The sequence below is a fragment of the Haemaphysalis longicornis genome, unplaced genomic scaffold, assembly GCF_048455015.1.
Source record: "Haemaphysalis longicornis isolate Haplotype H1 unplaced genomic scaffold, Haemaphysalis longicornis Haplotype H1 scaffold_7, whole genome shotgun sequence".
Classification (NCBI taxonomy): Eukaryota; Metazoa; Arthropoda; class Arachnida; order Ixodida; family Ixodidae; genus Haemaphysalis; species Haemaphysalis longicornis.
The window spans coordinates 148,468,906-148,491,451 of NW_027526422.1; the positions used below are offsets into that span (position 1 = coordinate 148,468,906).

General features: G+C 47.7%; 1 protein-coding gene across 2 annotated transcripts in view; it reads right to left on the minus strand.

Moving 5' to 3' along the window:
- Nucleotides 1–2,948: 2,948 nt before the first annotated feature.
- Nucleotides 2,949–22,546, minus strand: part of LOC144145289 (endothelin-converting enzyme 2-like) — a 53,094-nt gene continuing 33,496 nt past the window's right edge. Inside the window, exons 5-9 of one of the 2 annotated variants that reach the window (XM_077676839.1) lie at nucleotides 19,758–19,970; nucleotides 15,573–15,722; nucleotides 9,742–9,912; nucleotides 8,196–8,560; nucleotides 2,949–4,529 (exon numbers count right to left, since the gene is read on the minus strand). In XM_077676839.1, the coding sequence (XP_077532965.1) occupies nucleotides 3,086–4,529; nucleotides 8,196–8,560; nucleotides 9,742–9,912; nucleotides 15,573–15,722; nucleotides 19,758–19,970 (2,343 nt within the window). In that variant the 3' untranslated portion in view covers nucleotides 2,949–3,085. The remainder of the gene's footprint in view (nucleotides 4,530–8,195; nucleotides 8,561–9,741; nucleotides 9,913–15,572; nucleotides 15,723–19,757; nucleotides 19,971–22,546) is intronic. The other variant, XM_077676840.1, reaches the window with a different exon arrangement.

A 22,546-nucleotide genomic window follows, 5' to 3' on the forward strand; every position in this document is an offset into this window, starting at 1 on the left:
CTCATTGCGCACCCTTTCTCTTCTGGCGTGACCTCGATTGTGGTGTGCGCGAATGAATAACCGGCCACACAATTAGAACCAGTCGGGGTCGCACAGGAAACCCGGGTAACTTCATTCCCTGTTGTGGTGACGGTCTTTCTAGCTGAAGACTGCTGAATAACTGTGAGCAGTAAATTTTCGAACAGGTTCACGAATACAGTCAATTCTTCCAATTGGGATTCATTTCAAAACAACAGTGTTGTGTGAATATGTGAGTTGACAAGCCAGGTAACGCCACCGAGGGCGCCACGTCATCAAAAGGCGCTTTTCTAGTTTTATTGCAGTTTTTCACTGCTTTCACTGGTTGGCTAATCATAATGCCCTTTCGTCACGCTGTGGGAGAGCTTTATATGTTACCACAGGTTGGCCCATGGCATCTCCATTGCCAGTTTGAAAGTAACCGGAACGCGTTGAGCGCGCGATGATGCGCTTGTGCAGCCTTGTCTGTGCTCATTGCCTGTGCTCTGTGCTCACTTGTCTGTGCTCACTCAGAAAAGCCTATGCGCCTCCCGGAACACAAAGCAGCACAACGAACACGGGGTTTATATATGTAAACAAGACCGTTCCCAACCACTACAACTGCTTGGATGACTCATATATGTCCACGTTATTCAGCGCAGAAGAAACGTCAGGCAAATTGCAGGCATGACCTAAATACGCATTGTTCTTCAGACTAAGAGTGTTCGTTTGAGTCGTTTTTAAGGTAGCAAGTAAGAAAAACGCGTTAGAAACTGAATCAGAGAGAGGTTGGGTATAAAATACAAGCTCGAAATACGGTTGGGTATAAAACAGCTCGAAATACGCCAATCCGAAGAGAAACACGGGTCCCAACAAATGGTTCGCCAGCCGTGCGAACGCAGAAAAAATCGAAATAAGAAAAATCGGCGCAGTAATAAACCTTATAGCAACGAGTGGAGAAGGGAAGAGTTTGGTGTGCGGTACGAGAGAAGAGGAGAGAGCGTTATACGCCAAGAGTGGTACGGGACTGCATTGTCCTAGGACTGCATTTGCAGCGGAGCAAACAGATATGCAGCCAACTTTTCATTCTACCTTTATTCCGTTTGTTTTCGACCTCGCTTTAAACTGGGCTTGTAAACTTATCTTCGGCAAATCTAATTCGAAATCAATTCTTTTTAAAGCAGAACGCTGCAGTGTTCGTTTAGGTAATGATGGGCTGTCTCAAATGTACCCAAGATAAGCTTTGCGTTCAATTATGCTATGTGCGCACCACCAGTGAATATTTGTTAAGCATTTGCTGAAGCGTACTTGTTGTTCCCGCTGTTAAATCAAATACTTTTGTAACAGTGCCGGAAAAAGTATTTCAATAAAAGGGGTGGCAGAAAAACGTGGTCACGACTAAGCCTAGCGTGGTCCATTAGGACATTGACGAAAGTAGATAGCTGGGCCTGTTGATTCAGCATTTATGGAAAGCGAAAACCAGTGGGAAGGAAACAGCATGTAAGAGAGAAAACAAAACACAAAGTTCCCGTCCATGTGTTTTTTCTCTACCATCAGAAGAATTCTTACAACTGAATTTCATTTTTCGAAATCATTAAGACGTCCTCCGTAGCTTCTTGCGCCACCGGTGAAATTGCTGGTAAAAGTGGGCGAAGTGATGGAAGTAGGTAATACAAAAGCTTTTGGTGTGGAACGGGGCTATAGATTTTAAAAAATGTGTAAGGAAGTACCTAGGGGTGGTATGCCGAAACCGCTACAATAAAAGCGCCATAAACAACTATTCCAAAGCGCCATAAACAACTATTCCGTCCTACAGGCTGGCCAAAAAGAAATACCTTTTGTTTGTTGACTGCAGTAGAACGAAAGGTTGAAGCAAGGAAGTTGCGAAGACCAAAGCAAAACGGAATATCGTGCAGTATAGTTTTGAGAGGATGTGTGCATCTAAATGTGCCTCGTCATACGGTCGCAAATTTTCCGTACAAAGTTAATACTTGCTGGCCGCGGATACCGACGTTCACCTGCCGAACTCTTCTATCGAGCAAATTTACGTGATGTAATAAGCAGATGCCAGTCCAACAAATATCTGAAGAAATACACGGCGTGCACGCCATCCGTGAGTATTTCATCCTGGCATTTATAGTATTGCAGTTTGGAAAGTTGCTATATCTACACGATTAAGCCTATTTAAAGACGATAGTATATTTTGGGATACTTAAACCAATAACGTTTGCCCTTCCTGCCTGCTTGAGCGTGCGTGCGTGCGTGCGTGCGTGCGTGCGTGCGTGCCTGCTTGCCTGCCTACTTGTCCGTCTGTCTGTCTGTCTGTCTGTCTGTCTGTCTGTCTGCCTGTCTGTCTGTCTGTCTGTCTGTCGCTCGATTATCACACCCTGTCAAGAGATAAAAGAACCCGTAAACGGGAAGATTGCGTTGGATAAACCACTCTTACCACACTATATACCTGCCCCTGTCTTGCAAAAAGTAAACGTTAAGCCTATTTGGGGCAAAACATTAATACGTACTTGCTACTAGGCACTGTTATTTTACTTTGAAATAGATGTGCGCCATATATGTGCGATAGGAAATAAATGCGCATTAAAAACGAAACTTTGATCTGTAAAAACCAAAAATACCCAGCGCTCGAGCCAAGAACTTGTGGCGAGGTGATATTCCAAGTAAAGCGGTAAGGAATAGTTGCAATATATGGTTCCAACGCCGGAAAATTGAATTGGCTTGAGCAAATCCCCACTATGTTTATCGTAGGAGTAGTGGGTCGGGAGAGGAAGGGTGTGAGAGGGGGAAGAGAGATAAGGCAGTTACGTGGCAGGGGCGGCCATTGAGCTATCGCCTTTTGACGGAATTTTCAACGAACACCAAATACGCGGGCACTTCTTTTTGAAAAATCTTGTCGCTGCTTTTCATAAACTATATGGCTATTTTATTGTCTACATAACTTTGAGGCACACTTTGAGTGATGCCACATCTACACGAGTAAAACTTCATGTAAAAGCTGTTCAGTGCTTATTCTTAACTAAATAATCTGAAATATAGTCTATATAACATTAAGACTCACACACCGTAAAAGCTTTTTTCACATCCAGTCAGTTTCGAAAAAGCTACACTTCTGTTCCGGGTTCATTGGCGAGCCCATGGGGCAGTCGAAGGCCTCTGCGAAGGGCTTGAAGTTCCGGAGGGGCAGGTTGCAGCGCCTGTCAGCGTGGACGGTTCCATTCGGCACGCACATCACGTGACAGTAGGTAATGAAGAAGATCTGGTTGTCGGTTAGGTGCTCTAGGTAGGGAAGGTAGACTACGTCACTCATGTACAGCACGTCCTTCTCGATGGCTTGCCGGTATGCGCGAAACGCGGCCTCCAGTCCTGTAACGTGAGGGAACATTCCGATCGGCTCGTGCGGGGCTCCACCACCGTCCAAGCGACGACGACTTCGGGGGCTAGGCTCGGCGTTGTCGAGTCTGCAATTAAGTTTTGTCTGGTATTCGGAGGACTTCGTTGGGCCCCACCAAGAGAAAGCATGGCCTTGTGAATCCACGGTTGTGCCAGCAGTGTCGAAGGTACGACTTAGCTCGCGCGTCAAGTACGAGCCGAGGCCGCCAAAATTCATGGCGAACGTTCCGTCCCGAGAGTAGAGCGGCGCCTGAAGCGCCAACATGGAAACCTGGAGTGAATTCAAGAAGTACACGTACTCGGTCAATGGCCTCTGCGCGTCGGTGAGTCGCCTGCGGTAGACACTTTCGTACAGGTCACTTCCCAGGTAGCTTCGAAGGGTCTCCGAGTACAATAAAAAGTAGTCAATGAAGGCGGCGAGCTTTCCCAATTTCTTGGCTTCTTCCTCGAAGCTACCGTACAGAGTTTGAAGTGCGCCGGTGTTGAAGAACTCGTCTGGAGGGAACATGTCGACTGTCACGTTGGACAGCTTCAACTGGGCTTCGCCCAAACGTTTGTCATCAGTCCACGACAACTTACTGAGACTAGACTGCAACGTTTGCGCCAGTTCATGGATGAAGTTGGTGTACTCAGCTCGTGCCGAATCGCTGAAGTGGTAGCGCAAGTATGCAGCTGCGGCACGCACACCGAGCCGCGATTCGACGAGCTGCAGACATGCGTGTTGTTTCGCATCCTTAATGGCCGGGTGAAACCTTAGTTGGGGCTGTCCGCTCACGGCCCATAGAAACATTTGTACGAATATCCACGCGATGCCTTCAAGTAGCTTTTCGGGCCTCGAGGCGAACCTTTGGAATAGCTCGTTAAGCGCGGTGAGCAGCCAGCTACTCTGCGCGATGACTACCGTATTGTTTACATCAATCCGGAGGCCACTGCTGGCAACATGCTTGGCAATCAGCTCGTGCCAGAGGTCACCTCCCATGGAGGGCATGTAGGCGTTGATGGCGTTCAGGGGAAACCACACTTGGGTGTGGACCGGCGCCATGTCGACTAGGTGGGACACAGCGTAGATGGCAGACTCAGTCTCCTTTAGCTCCTGCAGGTTTGCTCCAGCTGGAGAGGCATTCAGCGCCCTGCACGGGGAGTTTGAAAAGTACATTACGCACACCTTGTACTTGCATTTGCTCCTTCCCCATATCGAAAAAAGTGTAATAAAACTGAATCTTTCTCTAACAGTGCGAACTTTGAGCTGCGGATCCGTCGAGCAATGGGAACATTTTTGATGCACTAGGAAGTTTGGACTGGAAACGTTTCTACACATATTACCTTGCATCGTGAATATCCGTAAGTTTACCTCGAAGTTAATCAAACGTTTTGTCAGTTCAAATGTCTAAATTATAATTTTACAAGCCAAAGCCACTGTTACTGAAGGGCTTAGCCCTCCCGACATGCCGTGGTCTAGCCAAGGCCCTCACTGGGACTAGCAATTCACCACTTATTGTATCTGCAGAACCCCTAACCTATGCCACACAACCGCTGTATTGCCGATCTGCTATGTTTACTCTTGACAAGTGCTGAGTACTACGTCGTATGGTCTACCGCATCGACCTGACTCTGACGTACCTGACAACGATGTACTGTCATAGGCAAATGATGTGCGAACATGATGATGTCAAGCAGAAGAATAAAAATCGAAAAATGCTGCCCATTGTGGTTCCCTAATAGCGCTTTTGTTAAATTTGAAAAGCCAGACTTCCGAAAATTGTTTAACTAACCCACGCGTAATTCTGACTTGCATGCAAATAAATCGGGAAATTTGTGTGTTCTGGTTCATATTTTCGCTCTCGCGGTTTATTTGTCCGTGACTGTCCATCTGCACTCGGTATGACTGAACTTTGTCCCTTACTTTCTATCCTGTTCCTTTGTTTGTTCTTTATTTTTCTGTGGTTTATTCTTTTGTTACTTACTTTCCGCCTTCCACACCTGAAGTATTTGCGTGTCCCGTATCTTGATTCGTTCTCTTTCCCGAGCACATGCCGCATTCAGTCTTGACTTAAAATACACTACGTGTGTGTTTGGGGGAGAAGGGTTAGTGTTTAGCTGAAGCTTGCTACACCCAGTAAAAAACGCTGGACTCGCCTGGTAGCGTCCCTGTGACCTTCAAGTAAGCGAAACGTCCTCTGGAGGTCAAACGAGTGCCACGTGTGGTTTCGCGGTGTCCACGGAAGCTTCACTAGCCACGCTTCGGCCACCGACCGAACTAATCGTGGCCCACAGGGATATGAGGCGGTTGGACCCGCGCCTATGGCTTCCTCTTGTGAGAGCGTCTAATCGCTAATTCATTTAAAGGGTAGGACTGTTGTTTCAAAAATTGAAAACTCCGCCAATTCTGTTCACTACTTCGCACTTGCCTTGTCATTTAGCGGCATTTTGAAGTGATGTACTTTGGTTTCTTAAATAGTAAAAAAATGCAAGCAATCCCTCCTCCCAAATGACGAAGTACTTTTTTGTTATGTTTGCTATGTTATGTTTAGGGGTGAAGCTGTTTTAGCCTCCAGGTATACAGCTATGCGGCAAGTGTGATCCCCCGCCTGCAGCACCCGTTGACCTTAGGGATACGCAGCAGTTTTAGTCACCTGCGCTTCTGGAAATGTGGGGCGGTGACTGCTGATCAACAGCCCCAAGCTCGAGCGGTGGCTTTTAGGTCCTCACCTTCACTATTTTCTTTCATAACCAACGAGGGGGGAGCCAACGTGTACGTCTAGAAATACCTTGATTTGTGCCAGGTAGCTTATTGTCGCATACAAAACAGCCTGCAAGCGACCCCTCCCATTTTTCACTGCCACACATTCTTGTACTAATGACAGTAGGAGGCTTAAGAGGCTGCATTTGATCTTCAGGTCACATCAAAACTAGACACGGTATGCAAGTGTGCTGTGGAGCAAAGAAGAAACTGCGTATGCAAGCGTAGTTTCGAGATGGCTTTCATTGGGCTGAAGGTATTAGCCAATAGCTAATCACCGTGATGTCAACGACAGGGGGATGGCTTGGCTATCGCGACGGCATTTCCCTAGTTTACTTATATATAACTGCCGTCCGCACCCCCTCAACATACGAATTGCGGGTGGTTCGTAGCGAAGAAGCTGGATACCACTTAATCACCAAGGGTAAAAGAATAAACCTTTGCTAAATTTCACGGAAATAAGAGTGCGTTACAACTCACCCTTTATACGGCTTCGTTGCCGTCTTCGCGGACAGTCCGCCATGTTAAGCCAAACTAAGCAGTCAATGAAAACTGCTTCGAGACGACAGTATCGAAGTCAGCAACGATGCAGGCTACCTTCCTGTCTAAAATAATAAGTGACGACAGCGCCACCTTTTCGCGCATTAATGTTGTTGCAAACTAACTTGTTCTCTTACTTAAATAGTATAATTTGCTACTGGTGATGATGTCACTGTTTAATTTTAAAATAACGTAATGTTTGTAATAATAGCGGTATACGAAACCTGCGGCTTGTGTTTCTCAACATGTCTGATACCATGTTGTCGTTTGCGTCATAGGCTGCGTTCCAATTCGCGGACAGCTTGGTAGACAGTCTACGAAGAAGTCTAACTAGACGTCTAAAGGAACAAAATTGGAACCGCGTCGCGGTCGCAAACGCAACACCAGCGCAGACGACAGCGTCGTAGCAGACATGTTGAGTTGCGCAAGCCGCAAGTTTTGTAAGTAATATTAGCGTTGTTATTACAAACGTTACGTAATTTAAAAATTGAACAAAGTCATTTTCATCAGTAGTAAATTATACTAAATATTTAAATAAAAGAACAAGGGCTTTTGTTTTAACATTATTACGCAAAAAGCTGGCGCTGGCGTCACTTATTAGTTTAGACAGGAAGGTAGCCTGCATCGTTGCTGACTTCGATGTTGTCTCTTCGAAGCAGTCTTCGTTGACTGCTTCGTTCGAATTGGAACGGGGCTTAACATGGCGTACTCTCCGCGAAGACGGCAACGAAGCTGTCTAAACGGTAAATTGGAACGCACCCATAGAGTTTCCCAATATCATTAGTGAGAAACTGTATGGTCTGCGTTGGGATTGCTGTCGTGACGGCTGCGCCGTTCCAATTCTTCTTTCTTTAGAAATCTATTAGGCTGCTTCGTAAGCACTCTACACAGCTGTCCGTGAATTGAAACGCAGCCTAAATGGCAAGTATTTTCTCCTATGCCAATCTGTTAAACCGCCGGCTGTTAGCTTTATTTTCCTCATTCAGTCAGTGAGCTGTTCAGCCTCATTAATATTTGACATAGTGTGTATCGCAAGAAAAGAACGCACATGTCAGCAATTGTACGTTTTGATGACTTCTTGACGCGGACATCAAGGGTGACATTGTTTCATTTTTCATTGCTTGCGTTTCGCGAAATTGAAAAAAAGCACTAAGAAAGCCATTTTACAGAGATTGGCTATGGATAGTGCTATGCCGATCCGGTATACTACTATCGCTATATGCAGCAAGCTGCAGAAGTGTATACGCTATAAAAGGCTGACATAGAAAAGGGATTAGTCTGAGGCAGCTGGTTACAAGTGGCCATGTAATACGGAAGAACAGAAGTGAAGGTTGGCGGAAGTCGGTGCGGAACATTTTTATTCAGACATTTTTATTCAGATCTGCACAACTTTCTCTTCGATTCATTAAAAAAGATCACTCGATCGGGATGCCGAGTAAAGGTAGAACCTAATTTTCCATGAACCGGTAAAAGCTTAGCAGGGTCACATGAAGGACATCGGTCTGCTGACGCGTACCTCAAATGGGCAGCGACGTAGTCATTGAAGCTAAGGTTGCCAAGTTCGTCCACGCGGTGTACTCGTCCAGCATCCGAGGTTCCCTTGGTCAGAAGCAGCGTTTTCGACCCGCTCCGCCGATGGTCCGCAATGATGTGCGTCGCAAAGAGCACGTTGATGTTCCACGTGAAGGCCAGGTTCAGGAGCACGTCGAGCGGGTGGGGCATGGGCGTCTGCGGCTTCTCGGGCCAGAGGAGGCCCAAGCTATGCTTCCAGGCCACGAAGCGACGCAGTCCGGGACCCAGGCTGTCCGCGTTGGGCTCCACACAGCTCGTGTAGAAGGCTGTCACCCAGTCGCCAGTGCCATCGCCAGCCGTATCCTGTTGCTGAGCGCAGACCATGTCAGTTAGATGCAGGCGGTAGCACGAATTTACATAAAGCCTTAAGGATTTCTGGTGGAGCTTAGGAGGAAGGGTAAAGCTGAGCGCGGATTGGCCAGTTTTGTTTCTTTTATTCGTAAAGCTTAGCGACAGGTGGTCAGGCATGACTCGCCAAAGTTTGCGAATTACGTCGCATTCAGCCACACGTTCACGGCAAGCTAGAGCCCGCTCATAATCAGAATAACCTGAAACGAAGCAGAACAGACGAAATGATACCGAAAGCACGGTTCAGCAACGAGAACGGAAAATACGACAGTCATCGTCCTCCTGTTGATTTCATGTTGATTGCGATACACAGGGTCCATTAGAGATCTCTTTGAGATCTGTAATGGACCCAGTAGGAATAAGCCTAGGCGCATTACAGAATTACCAGACCTGGCCCAAATTGCATGGCTTTGCGGAGCTAGCCTACCTACATTTTACTGCAGTGACAACAAACTATCTCGGGCAGAGAAGCCGATGATGTCACGCATCAAGCGCATTGCTTTCTTCAAAAAGCTTGCGCGTTGATGTCACAGGTGCGTCTCTCCGGCGTAGTTGTACGCCACACGAGCTATTGCAGTACTTAACTTATGCCCGAACAGAGTAGCTATGGCAACCATGCCATAGGAGGATGCGGCTAAGAGTGCGTTAATCGCCATTTATGATTCCGAATATGTAGCTAAACTGTCACGTACAAAACGCTTACCCTTGAAAGAAATAACAAAGCCGAAGTAATCAAAGTGGAGGTGGACCAGATTAATCAGAACAGGAACCAGTCACAGGAAATCCAAATTGAAAGTCCGATCGTCTATAATTTTCCAAATCTGCCGGTAAAACAGGGAAGATGGCCATAGCATTCCCAAGTACAGTCATGAAATGTAAAGGTAGTTATATATTTACTGTCCCTTAAAGAGCAAACTTCAGAGAGCAGTAGTGTAGGCGGGGCTGATAGCGGGGCTGATAGGCGGGGCTGATAGCTGATATCGAAAAGACAGGTACGTTGCAAATGAGCAGGCATTGTTCGAATGGAGTCGGCAGCAGATAACGATGAAATAAAGTGGCTGTAAAACTTTGAGTCTTGGTGTGGGTAATTCACTCAGTTTCCGCAACTTTCAAAATAAAAAGATGAAGTATTTCAAGATCACCTGTTTCAGGTTGTCGAGTATACACGTGGACGTTCTGGATCGCAGGTTGTTTGCGAAAGAGGAGACTCGCAAGAGCTCCCAGTTTCCGCAGGCAAACTGGTAGAAATTGTTGCAAGGGTTGACCTCCGGGTTAAGCGCCGTGCGGATATCGCTGGCGTGCTGGAGGCAGCCCTGTGCAAAAAATACAAACCAAATTAGTCATATACCAACACACATATATATATATATATATACAGAAAGAAATGCCGGCAGTCTACAACGCCAAAGAAGGCATAGGGGAATGGTTAGAATATTTTTTACCGTTTGTGACGTTACACTATTATTTCTTTATTAATTACGTGAGAAATAAAGAAAGAAAAACACGCCGGCGAGCAAGCACTTCCGCGCGGGGAACGCTGGGTAAATTCGCCGTGCCGTGTACAGTGCGATCCGTTGTGAAACCCTCCGCCCCACCCCTTCCCACCCGCCGCCGCCTCCACCGCGTTGGGAGATTGTTGTCCCGCACGCCACGAAAGAACCGTTGGCTGGTAGAGCTAGAAAGCTTTGCTTTAAAAAGGTTCCTGGTCATATTGTTAAGTATACGATTTAGTAGACATAGCGAAAAGCATAACATTTATTCTAACGTTTCGACCCTTAGCCCGGACCCCGATGGAACGTTTGAATTGAAGACAGAAATACGGGTAGACAGTCAAGAAAGCCAGTATTCCACTCACACATGGAGGCTTGTGTTCCCGACTCCACAAGATAAAAAGTACCAACTCTGACCCCATCCTGAGTGGTGCCAGTAGCTTCCTGATTTATCTTTCAGGGAAATCTGCACCCCACGGGGTCCTCCAAAACCTTCATCATATTGTCTGGCGTGCAATGTTAGTTTTGCCCCGTCCCCTAATTTCGGGTTTGACTTGCTCTCTTCACCATTTCCTGTCATTTTCTGTCATCGAATGACACAAGTTTCAGGTGTTCGTTACATGCCTGATGTTCTTCGCGAAAAACGTTTTGATTAGGTATTCATCTCATAAAAACTATCAGGTAGGAGTGGAAACGTCTGTCGTGGTTCGCGAGGACAAAATCAGTTGCGGGATAAGTTGCTCATTGCGCTTTCTATCTGCCCAAAGGAGTGATGATCGCTATGTGTATCGTACGCCTATACCATGGGTTGGCAGCCTTCGCAGCGGCACACACAAGCCACAAGCCAGTACTACTAAACCAAAATATCAAAGCGGTCTCCACTGTTCAGAGGACTGGAGTAAACTTCTACTGGCTTCGCTTTCGACTTGTTCTCCGATTTCCATTTCCGCTTTGCCCGTCACATGCATCAGCCCCGATGTCACTTCGCGGAGTGAAGAGGCTTTCTTGTTGTGTTCTAAAACCGAAAATTTTCTTCGACTGCTTCTCGGAAATGTGAGATCAAGCACCTGCTGTTACGCATCATACACGGACAACCTTCGCATACGCCATTGCCGGTACTACTGTGTGGCGTCGCCCGAACGGAAGATTAGCTAGGAGGAGGACAAACATCATTCCTCCTTCTGCTAGTAAATTTTAAATTAAAGCTTTACTACGTTCGTCCAGCGATTTCGTGGAGTATGCGCAAGGTCACATTTTGACGGGAGACACACCCCCGGCGACACACCCCTCAAAGCGCATTGTGTGATTCAGCGGGCCCGCTGTTGGCGCCTGCGGGCGCCGACAGCGCTCGCCACCCCCGCTGCGGCGAGGCAACCGACCCCCCCCCCCCCCCCCCCCCCCCACAGCCTCCCATGCAAGCGGCGCCGGGTCGTTTCGGCCAACACGACTCGTCTGGCACCTGGAGAAAAGGAACGGTGCGTCCGCCATGAATGAACACCGCTTTCACCCGGTCTCCTTCTGTGAGCTATGCACGGAACTGAACGGCTTTGAGACGTGGTCAGCAATACATCTAAATCAAAGGTTAACCAAGCGAAACGAAGACTCAACCAGACTAAGCCAAGCTTTTTCTTCGCATATTCAAAGTAAGCTGATTGATTGATTGATTGATTGATTGATTGATTGATTGATTGATTGATTGATTGATTGATTGATTGATTGATTGATTGATTGATTGATTGATTTGTGCGTTTCAATGCGTAGAAGCTACATTTCGGCTATGGAGCACCCGTCCTGGAAGGCTCCGGATTATTTCTGACAACCTGGAGATATTTAACGCACGTCGAAATCTCGATGCACGGATATTTCGCTTTTTGCCTCAGCCAGGAAAGCAGCCATCGGGGCCGGGATCAAACCGTGTCGTTGAGCATAGCAGCACAACGCCATATGCACAGAGCCACCGCGGCTGGTTGCATGCCGTACGATATGTACGAATTCAACATCATGCCGTTATGAATGTGTAACGTTCAAGCTACATTTGACTGGATAGTACACGCTTCTGCACGCGGGTTTCAGTAGAAAACATATTTGTAATCTTTGGATGATATCTATACCCTCTTGTCAACTGTTTCTCAGCACCTGCAGCGCTTGGATGAACCACTCGTATGCCTGTGAACGCTCGTCAACAGCTGAACACAAAAAAAAAACCTCATTTTGCGAGCAAGAGTAGGAAGGTCAGGTGGCTATTACAGAGGCCCTTTGCCTTTGCCACATTGTGGTTTCTGCTTATCAATAATTAAAAAAAAACAGTCCTTTTGTTATATCATAAAAAAACAAGGCATTCGGATCCACCATAGGAACATTACTCATGTCATCTTTCTGCGAGGGCAACAAAAGATCATCCACCGCTTCCTTGTCTTCTCTTCATACCTCCGCCGTTTTGTGCATAACTTTGACTTCTCCGCTACACGATCTTCTACGTCCTTGCTCGCCATTTATTTACCCTGAAGGCCGGGGAAACTGTAAAGTTGACGTGCAATAGACTAAGTTAATATATCTACTTAGGCCAAGTTGTGACCCGGATCCCAATGAAGAGGCAGAGATAATCAGAAGGATAAAAATGCTGTGGACTGCATTCGGCTGGCATTCTCGGATAATGAATTGCAGCCTAACCTTGTCACTGAAGAAGAAAGTGTATGACAGCTGCATCTTATCGGTTCGCAACTATGGGGCAGAAACTTGTAGGCTCACTAAAAGAGTTCAACTTAATTTGAGGACGACTCAGCGAGCAATGCAACGGAAGATGACAGGTGTAACATTAAGGGACATGAATAGAGCGGAGTGGGCAGGCAACAAACGCGTGTTAAGGGCATAACAGTAGAAATTAAGAAGAAATGGGCGTGGGCAGAGCATGTAATGCAGAGGCGAGATAACCGTTGGTCATTGAGGGAGACAGAGCCGATCCTAGAGAAGGCAAGCGTGGCAGGGGGCGGCTGAAAGTTACATGGGCAGAGGAGATCAAGAAGTTTGCGGGGATCAATTGGTCGCAGTTAGCACAGGACCGGGGTAATTGGAGAATAATGGGAGAAGCCTTTGCCCTGCGGTGGGTGTATATAGGCTGGTGAGGATGATGATGATGATGATGATGATGATAATGAGCGCATGAGAACAGACTAGTGATTACTCCCAATCTACATGGTCTTTCAGCATGAACAATCCTGCGCCATCGATAGTTGCTTTTTCTCCGCACCGATACGAGATTTGCCCCAGCGTCTGAGCTGTTCATTTCTCGCCTTCATCAGTGCTGCCAGCTTAGCCGTCCAAGTACGGAGACTTGCCAGCAAAACCGTAAGCATCGTTAAACACGTCTGAAGAATGTTTTCAGTGCAGACGTTTGTTTCCCGCGGCAAAGCGAAAAATTCTTGAAACAATGTATCGGCTCTTCTATAATTTTGGAACAGGTCTCTCTAGTTCAGAGTTTCTCCCGATATGGAACGTCGCTATCGCCGAACCGAAGATGTCTATGTGTTTCGTCAGAAAACTGCTCAACCACGCGTTCAGAAACTATCAGCCAGGAAACCACTTTAAACAAAAAAGGAAAATAATAGAAACATTATATTTTTACAGCGAAGCTGTGTATGGCTAAATTCACCCCCAGCTTGCATTCCTGGGAGCCGTTTACTCGGCACCATTTGTTCGCTCCTCCTCGCCAGCGCGCCGACGTCTCTTTCACAAGTTGCAGACTCGAATGATAACGGCGCTAGAGCCGTAATCAACAGTAGCACCTTTAACGCGCTAAGGTACGAGCGCGTGTCGTTAGCTCGCAAGAAGAACATTGAATAAATGAGACAAAACAATACAAATCAGATGTCTCGACCGGCACCCCATGAAGGGCAACCGGTTACACCAAATCATGAAATAAATCACTCGGCCAAATGGCAAGTGTAATTTCGACCACCCAAGGGTGGAGATATACTAAAGGAGAAAAGCTACTGAGTGACCCACAGCCAAGAGTACGGGCCCGAATTGGGACCCCCGCGACTTTCTCCAGGACGCAGCGCAAAGGGTTCGGATGAAGAAAAAGGAAAAAAAGGACGAGGGAATGGGTTATGAGGAATAGAAATAGAATGGGGCAGCGAGCTTTATTCGGATCCGAAGATGTCTGACTCCTCTTCAGGCCTGATCTCTGACCTCAAGGAGAACGTCAGACAGTGCCAACTGACAAATTTTCTTGTCCCTGCAATGGGGTTGCCGCTCACCCGAAGGAGCGGCTTGCTGGGCTCCGACTGTCTGAGACAAAGCAAACCTATCAAGGAGGCGGCGGCACTGGCCCCTCCCGTGACACCCTGTTCCGCAGCCCGTGCTTCCGGCGTGCCCCGACCAGCGGCACTAGCGATTCCTCGAGGGAGTTTTCCACTAATCCGGGTAATTGTGTGCTCCTGTCTTTCGCGGTTTCCGGGTACCGGTAGTTTGTCCGCGAAAATCGTGCCGCCACAACGCAGGCGATGAGGCGCGCCGTAGTGGAAGGCTCCAGATTGATTTTGACCACCTAGGGATCTTTAACGCGCGCCTGAATCTCGTACGCACGGGCGTCTTTGCTTTTCGCCTCCATAAGAAAAACTGCCGCCGCGGCTGCGAATCGAACCCGTGTCCTCGGGCTCAGCAGCGCAACGCCTTAGCCACTGAGCCACCGTGGCGGGGGAGGGGGGCGCGCACGCGCAGCTAGGCTTCATGCCCTCATCGATGACATTACCGTTGTGCTGGTGGAAGACATAAACGAGGACACCTGACCGCCCAATGCAATCTACCTGTTGTCCTCCATTGTCGAGCGGTTTGGGTTGTGGTGTTACACACACAATAATATGCCTACGATGCGGGAGGGAAGCGGACAGCCCCATGTTTGTTCCCTAGAATAAAACTGTAGCCCTTGCAAGTTTCATTTCACAAATTGGTCGGGAAGTCTGCTCAAACGCAAATTACAAACAAACGTGTTTTGTTTCGTGCACTCCTTTGATTGCGCCCAGCTTTGCTGGTCATCCTTCTTCACAGACTGGGAGGGCGTTGATTTTTTATTTCTCTATTTGACATGTTTTAACCTTACCATGAAATTATCATCACTTATAATTTTGTTAGGTGACACTTCAGCAGCTTTATTTGTATATAATCATCATCATGTTTGCAAGACTCTGCCAGTTGTGGGTCCATCTAATAAAGACTTTCGTGAATATAATGCGCTACTTTGTCTTACTCGAACAATCTCTCAAAGGGCAGGCGCAGGTGCAGGGCGGTAGGGACGCAGCGAGAAATCCAACGACCATGTAAACACCTTATTCCGTAAGCGGTACTGCATGGATTTAAGTTTGTTCCCCATGAATGACCGTTGTTCCAGCAGTATTGCGCAATGCGACTGCTTCGCCCACTCAGTTGTCGCCATCGTTTGGCTATCTGGTCTTGCAGTGTACAATGGGATTGAAGCGCACCCTTACCTGCGTCTTGCACGTGGCTACTGTTCGTCGTCGGGCGAGTGCGCCGTGTGTGACCAGGATCACCAGGACCGCCAGGAGCAGCAGAAAGCCCGCACTTGCACCCACGGCGATCAGTGTCCCGCGTTCCTTTTTTTCTTCTTTCTTAAGCTTCTGCAATCAAGGTCATGTATCCCGTAACACTGTGAGACCTGAGAGCACTGGTGTCTGATCATAGCTTTACATTGCTTTGGTTTTCTGACGAAGGCAGCGAGTACGCTATTGTGATTGTCACTTCTCCCTTCCATTAAAAAAATTGGCTCCAATTCACGCTGTGAAGGTGGTTGGAAAGCGAAGCTTTAAACGACACCAATGCACAATAATTGCCCATGCGACGTCACTTGAATTCACACAAGTAGCTCTACAAAGAGTGAAAGCAGGGATTCTCGCAGTCGTTTCCTGGGATTCGCGGGGGCGGCGTCAAGATTGCAGAAGCAGCGTTTTCCACGGACCGTCTAGAGCGGCGGACGGCGCCGCTGTAGCCAGGCCGTGAGTCGGGAAAAATAAAACGGAGAGAGGCGTCTTTCGAAGCGTGAGACAGTGGAACCTAGCCATCGTGATGTGCTAGCTTGGGGCTACACCAACGCTCGTCACAAGCACAGACACCGAAACCATTCAGCATGTGAGCCTAGTGATTCCCACTCATACCGATTTAAACTAGTTCGTTTGTTAAGTTTGAGAATTGCGAGAAAGCTGAGGGAATTTTTATAATCGCTATTTTTCAGAACCAGTTGCTAGTTTCGCCTTTTTAATTACCTCTTAAAGCAGAACCAAATGGGTATTCAGCAATTTAGAAAACGGAGTCCCATTCATGGCAAGCAGCGCGCAAAATATAGCGTTTCTCTAGCTGCCAGATGTCTGTATGTGGTTTGCACATTTTGTTTTCCCGCCCTGAAAACCAATCCTTAACGTATGTTTGTCATACGACCGCTTAATTCCGTCGGGTTCGGGTTACCCTGGAGGTGCTGTCGAACAAGTTAATCGATTCGTGTGAAGGCACCACGTAATGGACGCGAAGCTGCACCAAAACAGGCCCAAAACGACCGTCGCTAAAGCAGACGACAAAGCTGTACCGGCGCCGCCCACCAGGCACTTCCGCGCGGGGAATGCTGGGTCAACTCGCCGCGCCATCTACAGTGCGCTCCATGAGTGAAACCCTCCACCGCCTCCCACCGCCCCCGCCTGCACCTCACCGCGTTGGGAATTTGTTGTTCCGCATGCCACGAAAAAAACAGTTGGCTGGTAGGGCTAGAAAGGTTTTCTTTAAAATTCACCGGCAGTTAGCGGGAGGCAATGAATAGCGTGAGTAGTAATGAAGAATATCGATATTATACACTCAACTGACAACGGTTGTATTTAAAAGGCCTTTCTTCGGGCACTTAAACGCGAAAAAATTTTGGTCAGTCAGTCTTTCGGTTTAGCCGCACGGACAAAAGTTGAGCTGTATGCTCCAACGAGCAGTTGATATTGGAAAAACGTTTGGAAACCACGAAATATGGAAACCCACTTCATACCTCTCAACATTGTTTCGCAAAAAGAAAACAGGCATATTTGAGGCAGAACATGAATACATAAGTCCTATTTGCAGTGTTCCTTTATTAAAAACACATAGATGATAGGTTTTTGCGATAGCAAATACGAAAATACGCAATGAAAATATTGTTTTGCCTCAAAAATTAAAAACCAGCTCACGCTCGTCTCTATATCTCGTGGCTGCATTCCAAGAAGTCCGACCGTAACGAAAGGTTACAATAGATGCCCTTGAGCAGTGCAACGCGGGAATCCTGTACCGGGACATTTTCTTCAACTGCGGAGTTGAGAAAGCTGTATAGCTCCCCAAGGTATCCATACGGCGGCATTTATGGTCTCTGTCTAATTTTCTATTGTATAAATTACTCCACCTTGCGGATTTTCCTTAATGTGGTGTCATTATCACCTGCCGTTCACTTCGAGTTGCTGATCAATTCGCTCTCGCGCTATAGAAACGGGTCTTGGTTGGCTCAGTTGGTAGAGCGACTTCCTGGATGAGCGGTGGTGCCCTGTTCATATCCCGGAGCAGGGCAAATTTTAAAGCGAAGCTTCCAGCCTCTAACTATTGATGTCCGCATGCGAAAAAGTACTGCAGGAAAGCCAACCTTATTTGACGATGATAATGATCGCGAGTGAAGTGTAGAACCATTAAAACGCTTCCCTGCGAAGTTTGCCGACTGCTTCGTTAGGCCGGCGCAGCTAAACGTTTGTATGCAGCAGGTGGAGGAAGTGACGCCGGCGTGCGACGGCGCGACGTATATAGGCCTAATCATGTCCTGGGGTAAACACCGACAGCCGTTACCTGCAGCTCGAAGTACGATGAGAAAGACGTTGCTCTGCTAAGGCTGTTAGCCGCAGGAGGTTAGGCGTAACGTCGCATATTGAGGTTGAAGAACTTGAACCGGCACCCACTCAAGAAATTACTTATTGTACGCCAAAAAGCAGCGGCCGTCACGAGCCTCACTAGTTCAACACGGCCGTGCAATCCGAGTTCCTATGTTAAACACACCCAGCCTATTCATGGGCGCGGCTTAGCGACCAAAACCAAACCCCCCTATAGCGTCGACTTTGTCGATGGCGTAGAGTCGCAGGCACGAAGTCGTCGTACAATGCTCGCTAGCAGCGACAAGAACTTAGCAGTAAACAAAAATGATGTCCCCGGGCCACCGTCAACCAATGGTGCCGCAGTCGCGGGGGTGCTCGGTCCGTAATGGAGTTCACTCTTGTCCGAACTGATAATAGCGGTGAAGGTGGCAAGATTTCCCCACGGGATCCGTTGAATACACCGTGAAAATACAGTCGATGACAAATGACACAACTTAAACGTCTAAAATGCACTCGCCAATGCTCAAACACGTTCTTGACACGCTGAATTAGGACTATTACTGATAAGCGCCCGCTGTGCACACTCAACCAAGTCGTAAACAAAAGCCAAATTTGACGGTCGGGAGCAGGGCTCGTGGCGATCGCTACAATAAACTTATTTGCTTAATTGTTTAGTGCTTGCGTAGAGATGCACTGGGTCAACCATCAAGCCACACAGCAAAGCAAACATAATTTAGTGGAAGAAAAGAACACCGACAAAAACGGACTGCCCCGCGCTACAGTGGCTGTACCCGCGCCGAGCGTGGTTAACAGCCAGATTGGGGATTTCAAAGTAGTAGTGGGGTTATCTAGTTTATGGTAGGATGTGAGTACTGCAGCTCGGTTTCAGATGGCGCAGCGAGCGGATGATAGCACGAGCCATACTTTCTCAACGTAAAACGGCCCTAGTACGGCGCGATGAATATGCTAGGCGTGCTGCACGCGATTGCACCGGTTTCGCTCGAAGTGTATCGGATGCTCCACATCAATACTTTCATAACCCGAGCCACTGGAAACTCAGGAGCAGGCAGAACTCGGGCCTTCTGGAATAGCGCCCCTGATTTCCTTCGGTAAAACACACTGCTAAAATAGAAAAAAAATGTTCATTCTGTTGCTCTCAAGCTCCTACAAATAGCATCCCAGGTGAGACTTCCGTTATTTTGTTGATCTTGAATCACTTCAAATCTGGAAAAATATTTAGAAGTACTATATACCCTAGCTATAACAGGTCACCACGACAAAGCGAGTAGTACTTGTTATGGTAAACGTTCGACATGTTTTATCCTATTCATAGTTAAGAGAAAACGATCGGCATTATCGAGAGCCAATTAATTAAAGGGGTCATGCAGACAAAAAAATCCCAGGCCATCTACACTAACGTGAAACCTTAGGAGGAGCGAAGCATGCAGTGTATAAATGTATTCACAGATTGTAAGTCTCTCTCTTGCCATACGGCGTGCGCAGATTGCGCGCCGGAGAAGGGCCGGTTGGAGGAGAGATCACGCGCTTGCTGAGGCGGTGGCGCACCTGCCTCACTAGGTGGTGGCGCACCTTCCTCATCAGATACGCCACTACCTGAGGTAGTGGCGTATCTGATGTTTTTTTTTACCGTAGGGTCTCTCATAGATTTAAAGTCTTTACGGGGAATAAGTCAGCTTCTGCACGGGGAATACGTCAGGGGTAAAAACAAATTAGCGTCCGAACCAACACGTATTCCCGCCGCCAGCCAGAGACGCGTTACTCAAAAACCCTTACTTTCAGGGTGCCCTTCTTCAGCTTAGCAGCTGGGGAGCCCTCCTTCGCTGTCGCATCGAAGGTGAGCTTCTTTGGATTTCCCATCGATGGCGACGATTGGACACTACCGCTGGCTGCGACATTCTGGTTGGAAGATGACTCGGCGGGCTCAATACCCGGGGTAGTTTCGGACATGGCCGGGGCCTTGTTGCTTCGCGGCGGACTCGCAGGCCTCTGTAAACCATTGGAATTAGCTGTAGGTGTAGCTTGAACATTACCCACTCCACAAATCCAGAAATTCCCGTACCAAATATTCGCAGAGTACGTCCATATGGGATAGCATCGACGGGCGCTCTGGAGCGGATGTGGTCTGGAGGCCGGGGATGGGGAAGTAGCGGGGGTCTAGTATTTTACTGGAACTGGCGAGGACGGTATTGACATGAAGGGGGCATGTCACCAGTCGCACAATGCCCACCGCATAAGACAACATCCAGGAGATGGGAGGAGACGGTCTTTGGGTAAAGGGAAGGGTGAACACACGGACGGTAACCACTGAGGATGGCCTTCCTGTTGAATTCGACAGTGTAATATGACCTCACTGAAAGTGTCACGAGGTTGTAATGTTTCTGTTCGCACATAGATGCTGTTTTTTCTATAGCCAAATCTGTGATATAGCTGGTTTATGATTCACTTGGTTTATGGGTCAGCCGACAAAAACTCATGGCACGCGAACAACAATGCATACTATAAAAATAATCTCGGGCCATCTCCACCAATGTGAAACCTTGGAGGCTAGACGCATGCAGTGTAAAATCGTATTCTTGGCACATTGGCGTTTTTTTCCAACGGAGATAAAACTGTTCGGAGGTACAGGTATACGGCTTTGCTGTAAAAGTCTCGTGTCTGTGAAGCATGAAGCTCTCTATGCGAGAGACGTAAACGAGTGTCCCGGTGTTTTCTTAGTACGCGTTGCGAAGTGTTCCAACGTGAGGCGTAAACAAGTGTCCCGGTATTTTAGTAGCGTGACTGCATGAGACGACGGTTACAACGACGACATTAGACGCCAATAGTCCGGGCACCTAAGGGGCTTCGCCAATAAAATGCAAAATGTACAAAAACGGAGAGTATGCATACTCTGTTGCGCACTAATTGATTGATTCTGGGGTTTAACGCGCCGACGCAACGCAGGCGATGATGCGGGCCGTAGTGGAGGGCTCCGGATTAATTTCGACCACCTGGGGATCTTTATCGTGCGCCTAAATCTCGTACACACGGGCGTTTTTGCTTTTCGCCTCCATCAGAAAAGCGGCCGCCGCGGCCGGGAATCGAACCCCCGACCTCGTGCTCAGCAGCGCAACGCCTTAGCCACTGAGCAACCGCGGCGGGTCTGTTGCACACTACACGATTGCCCACTCATGCAGAAGTAATTGGTTCGTAACCTACGTCCTTGTACAGATCAATAGAACCATTTAAGAACTGTAGGGAAACTCGTGATTTACTTGCACCTTCCTTAATGGCTGTTTTCGTGATTGTCACAGGTTGAATGCCGTTTTATCCTTGAAAATTATCGGCCTCCTTCGAGCCACTACATTTAACTACAAACACTACCGGTCTATCTCGATTGTTGGTATGATCGTAATTTGTCGGTTAGAATTATCTTAGGCTGTTCGGAAATTATACATCATTCCTCGCTTCTGGTTTCGAAGGAACGAGGTGCTTTCAGCCTCTCGCGTGAGTGACATCGCTTGAGTTTTGTTCTTTAAGTTTCAACCAGGATAATACTGAATACCAATGAACATTCGAGTGTAACATACAATGTGGCAAATCACTAAAGTGATTCCAGCATGCAGAAAACAGAAATTACCCGCAGCATACAGTGGCTGCACTACACAAGTTAAGCACAGCCGGGCGTCAGAAAATGCGGACAGGGCATACTCCGCCCCCTCTGGTATAGAGCAGGGACAGGGGTAACTGTTGCAGTGGGAATGACGAGTCGTGTCAGCTCCCACCGACGCGTGGCGTTTCCGGCTACTCTTCAATACTCCGGTATCACTAGACGGCACCCGCATAATCGCCTGTTAAAATTCATATGGAACTTACCTCTTCATGATTCACAGCCTTAAAAGCCATCGTTCACGGATACGAAAAGTTTTACAGATACTTAAAAATGTCCCTAACAGTCTAGTTTGTTTGAAAAAGAAACATTTCACTTCTGTGCTGAAATAAGGAAATAAAACTCTCGCTTGCTTGACAGCTAGCGCCATCTATTGAACACTATATAAACCAAACTGTGTTTCACTTTTATTTTTATTTCAGCAAAGAAGTGATCTATTTCTAAAAGACGCAAACTAGGCTGTTAGGAACATTTCTATGGATCTGTGAAACGTTTCGTATCGGTACACAATGCTTTCTAAGCACGTGAGTCGTGGATTCAGTCCCATAGGAGTGTGATCAGGTGAGTCCTCTTTAGGCCGCCAACAAAATATGTGCAGCTTTTAACAAGGGAGACTAGCCTTTTAAGCCGAGCGTTCCCCGTCCATTGCACCAAAAAACGTCGCGGAGCGATGACGTCACCTCGCGTTGTCAAGACACCGCTGGCGCGCCTGTGCATAGTTTTGCGCTCGCTCCGCTAGCCTAGGCATGGCTGCGGCGAGCACCACTGGTGCCATCAAGCCGTGACGTGAGCGCAGCTCCGGTCTAACAGACCAATGGGAACGCCAGAGAAGATCCGTGGCTTCCTTCTCGGGAGTGCGGATTGGCAGTGTTGTACATAGCTGTACACAAAAAGAAACTGTGGTTTATTCCTATGT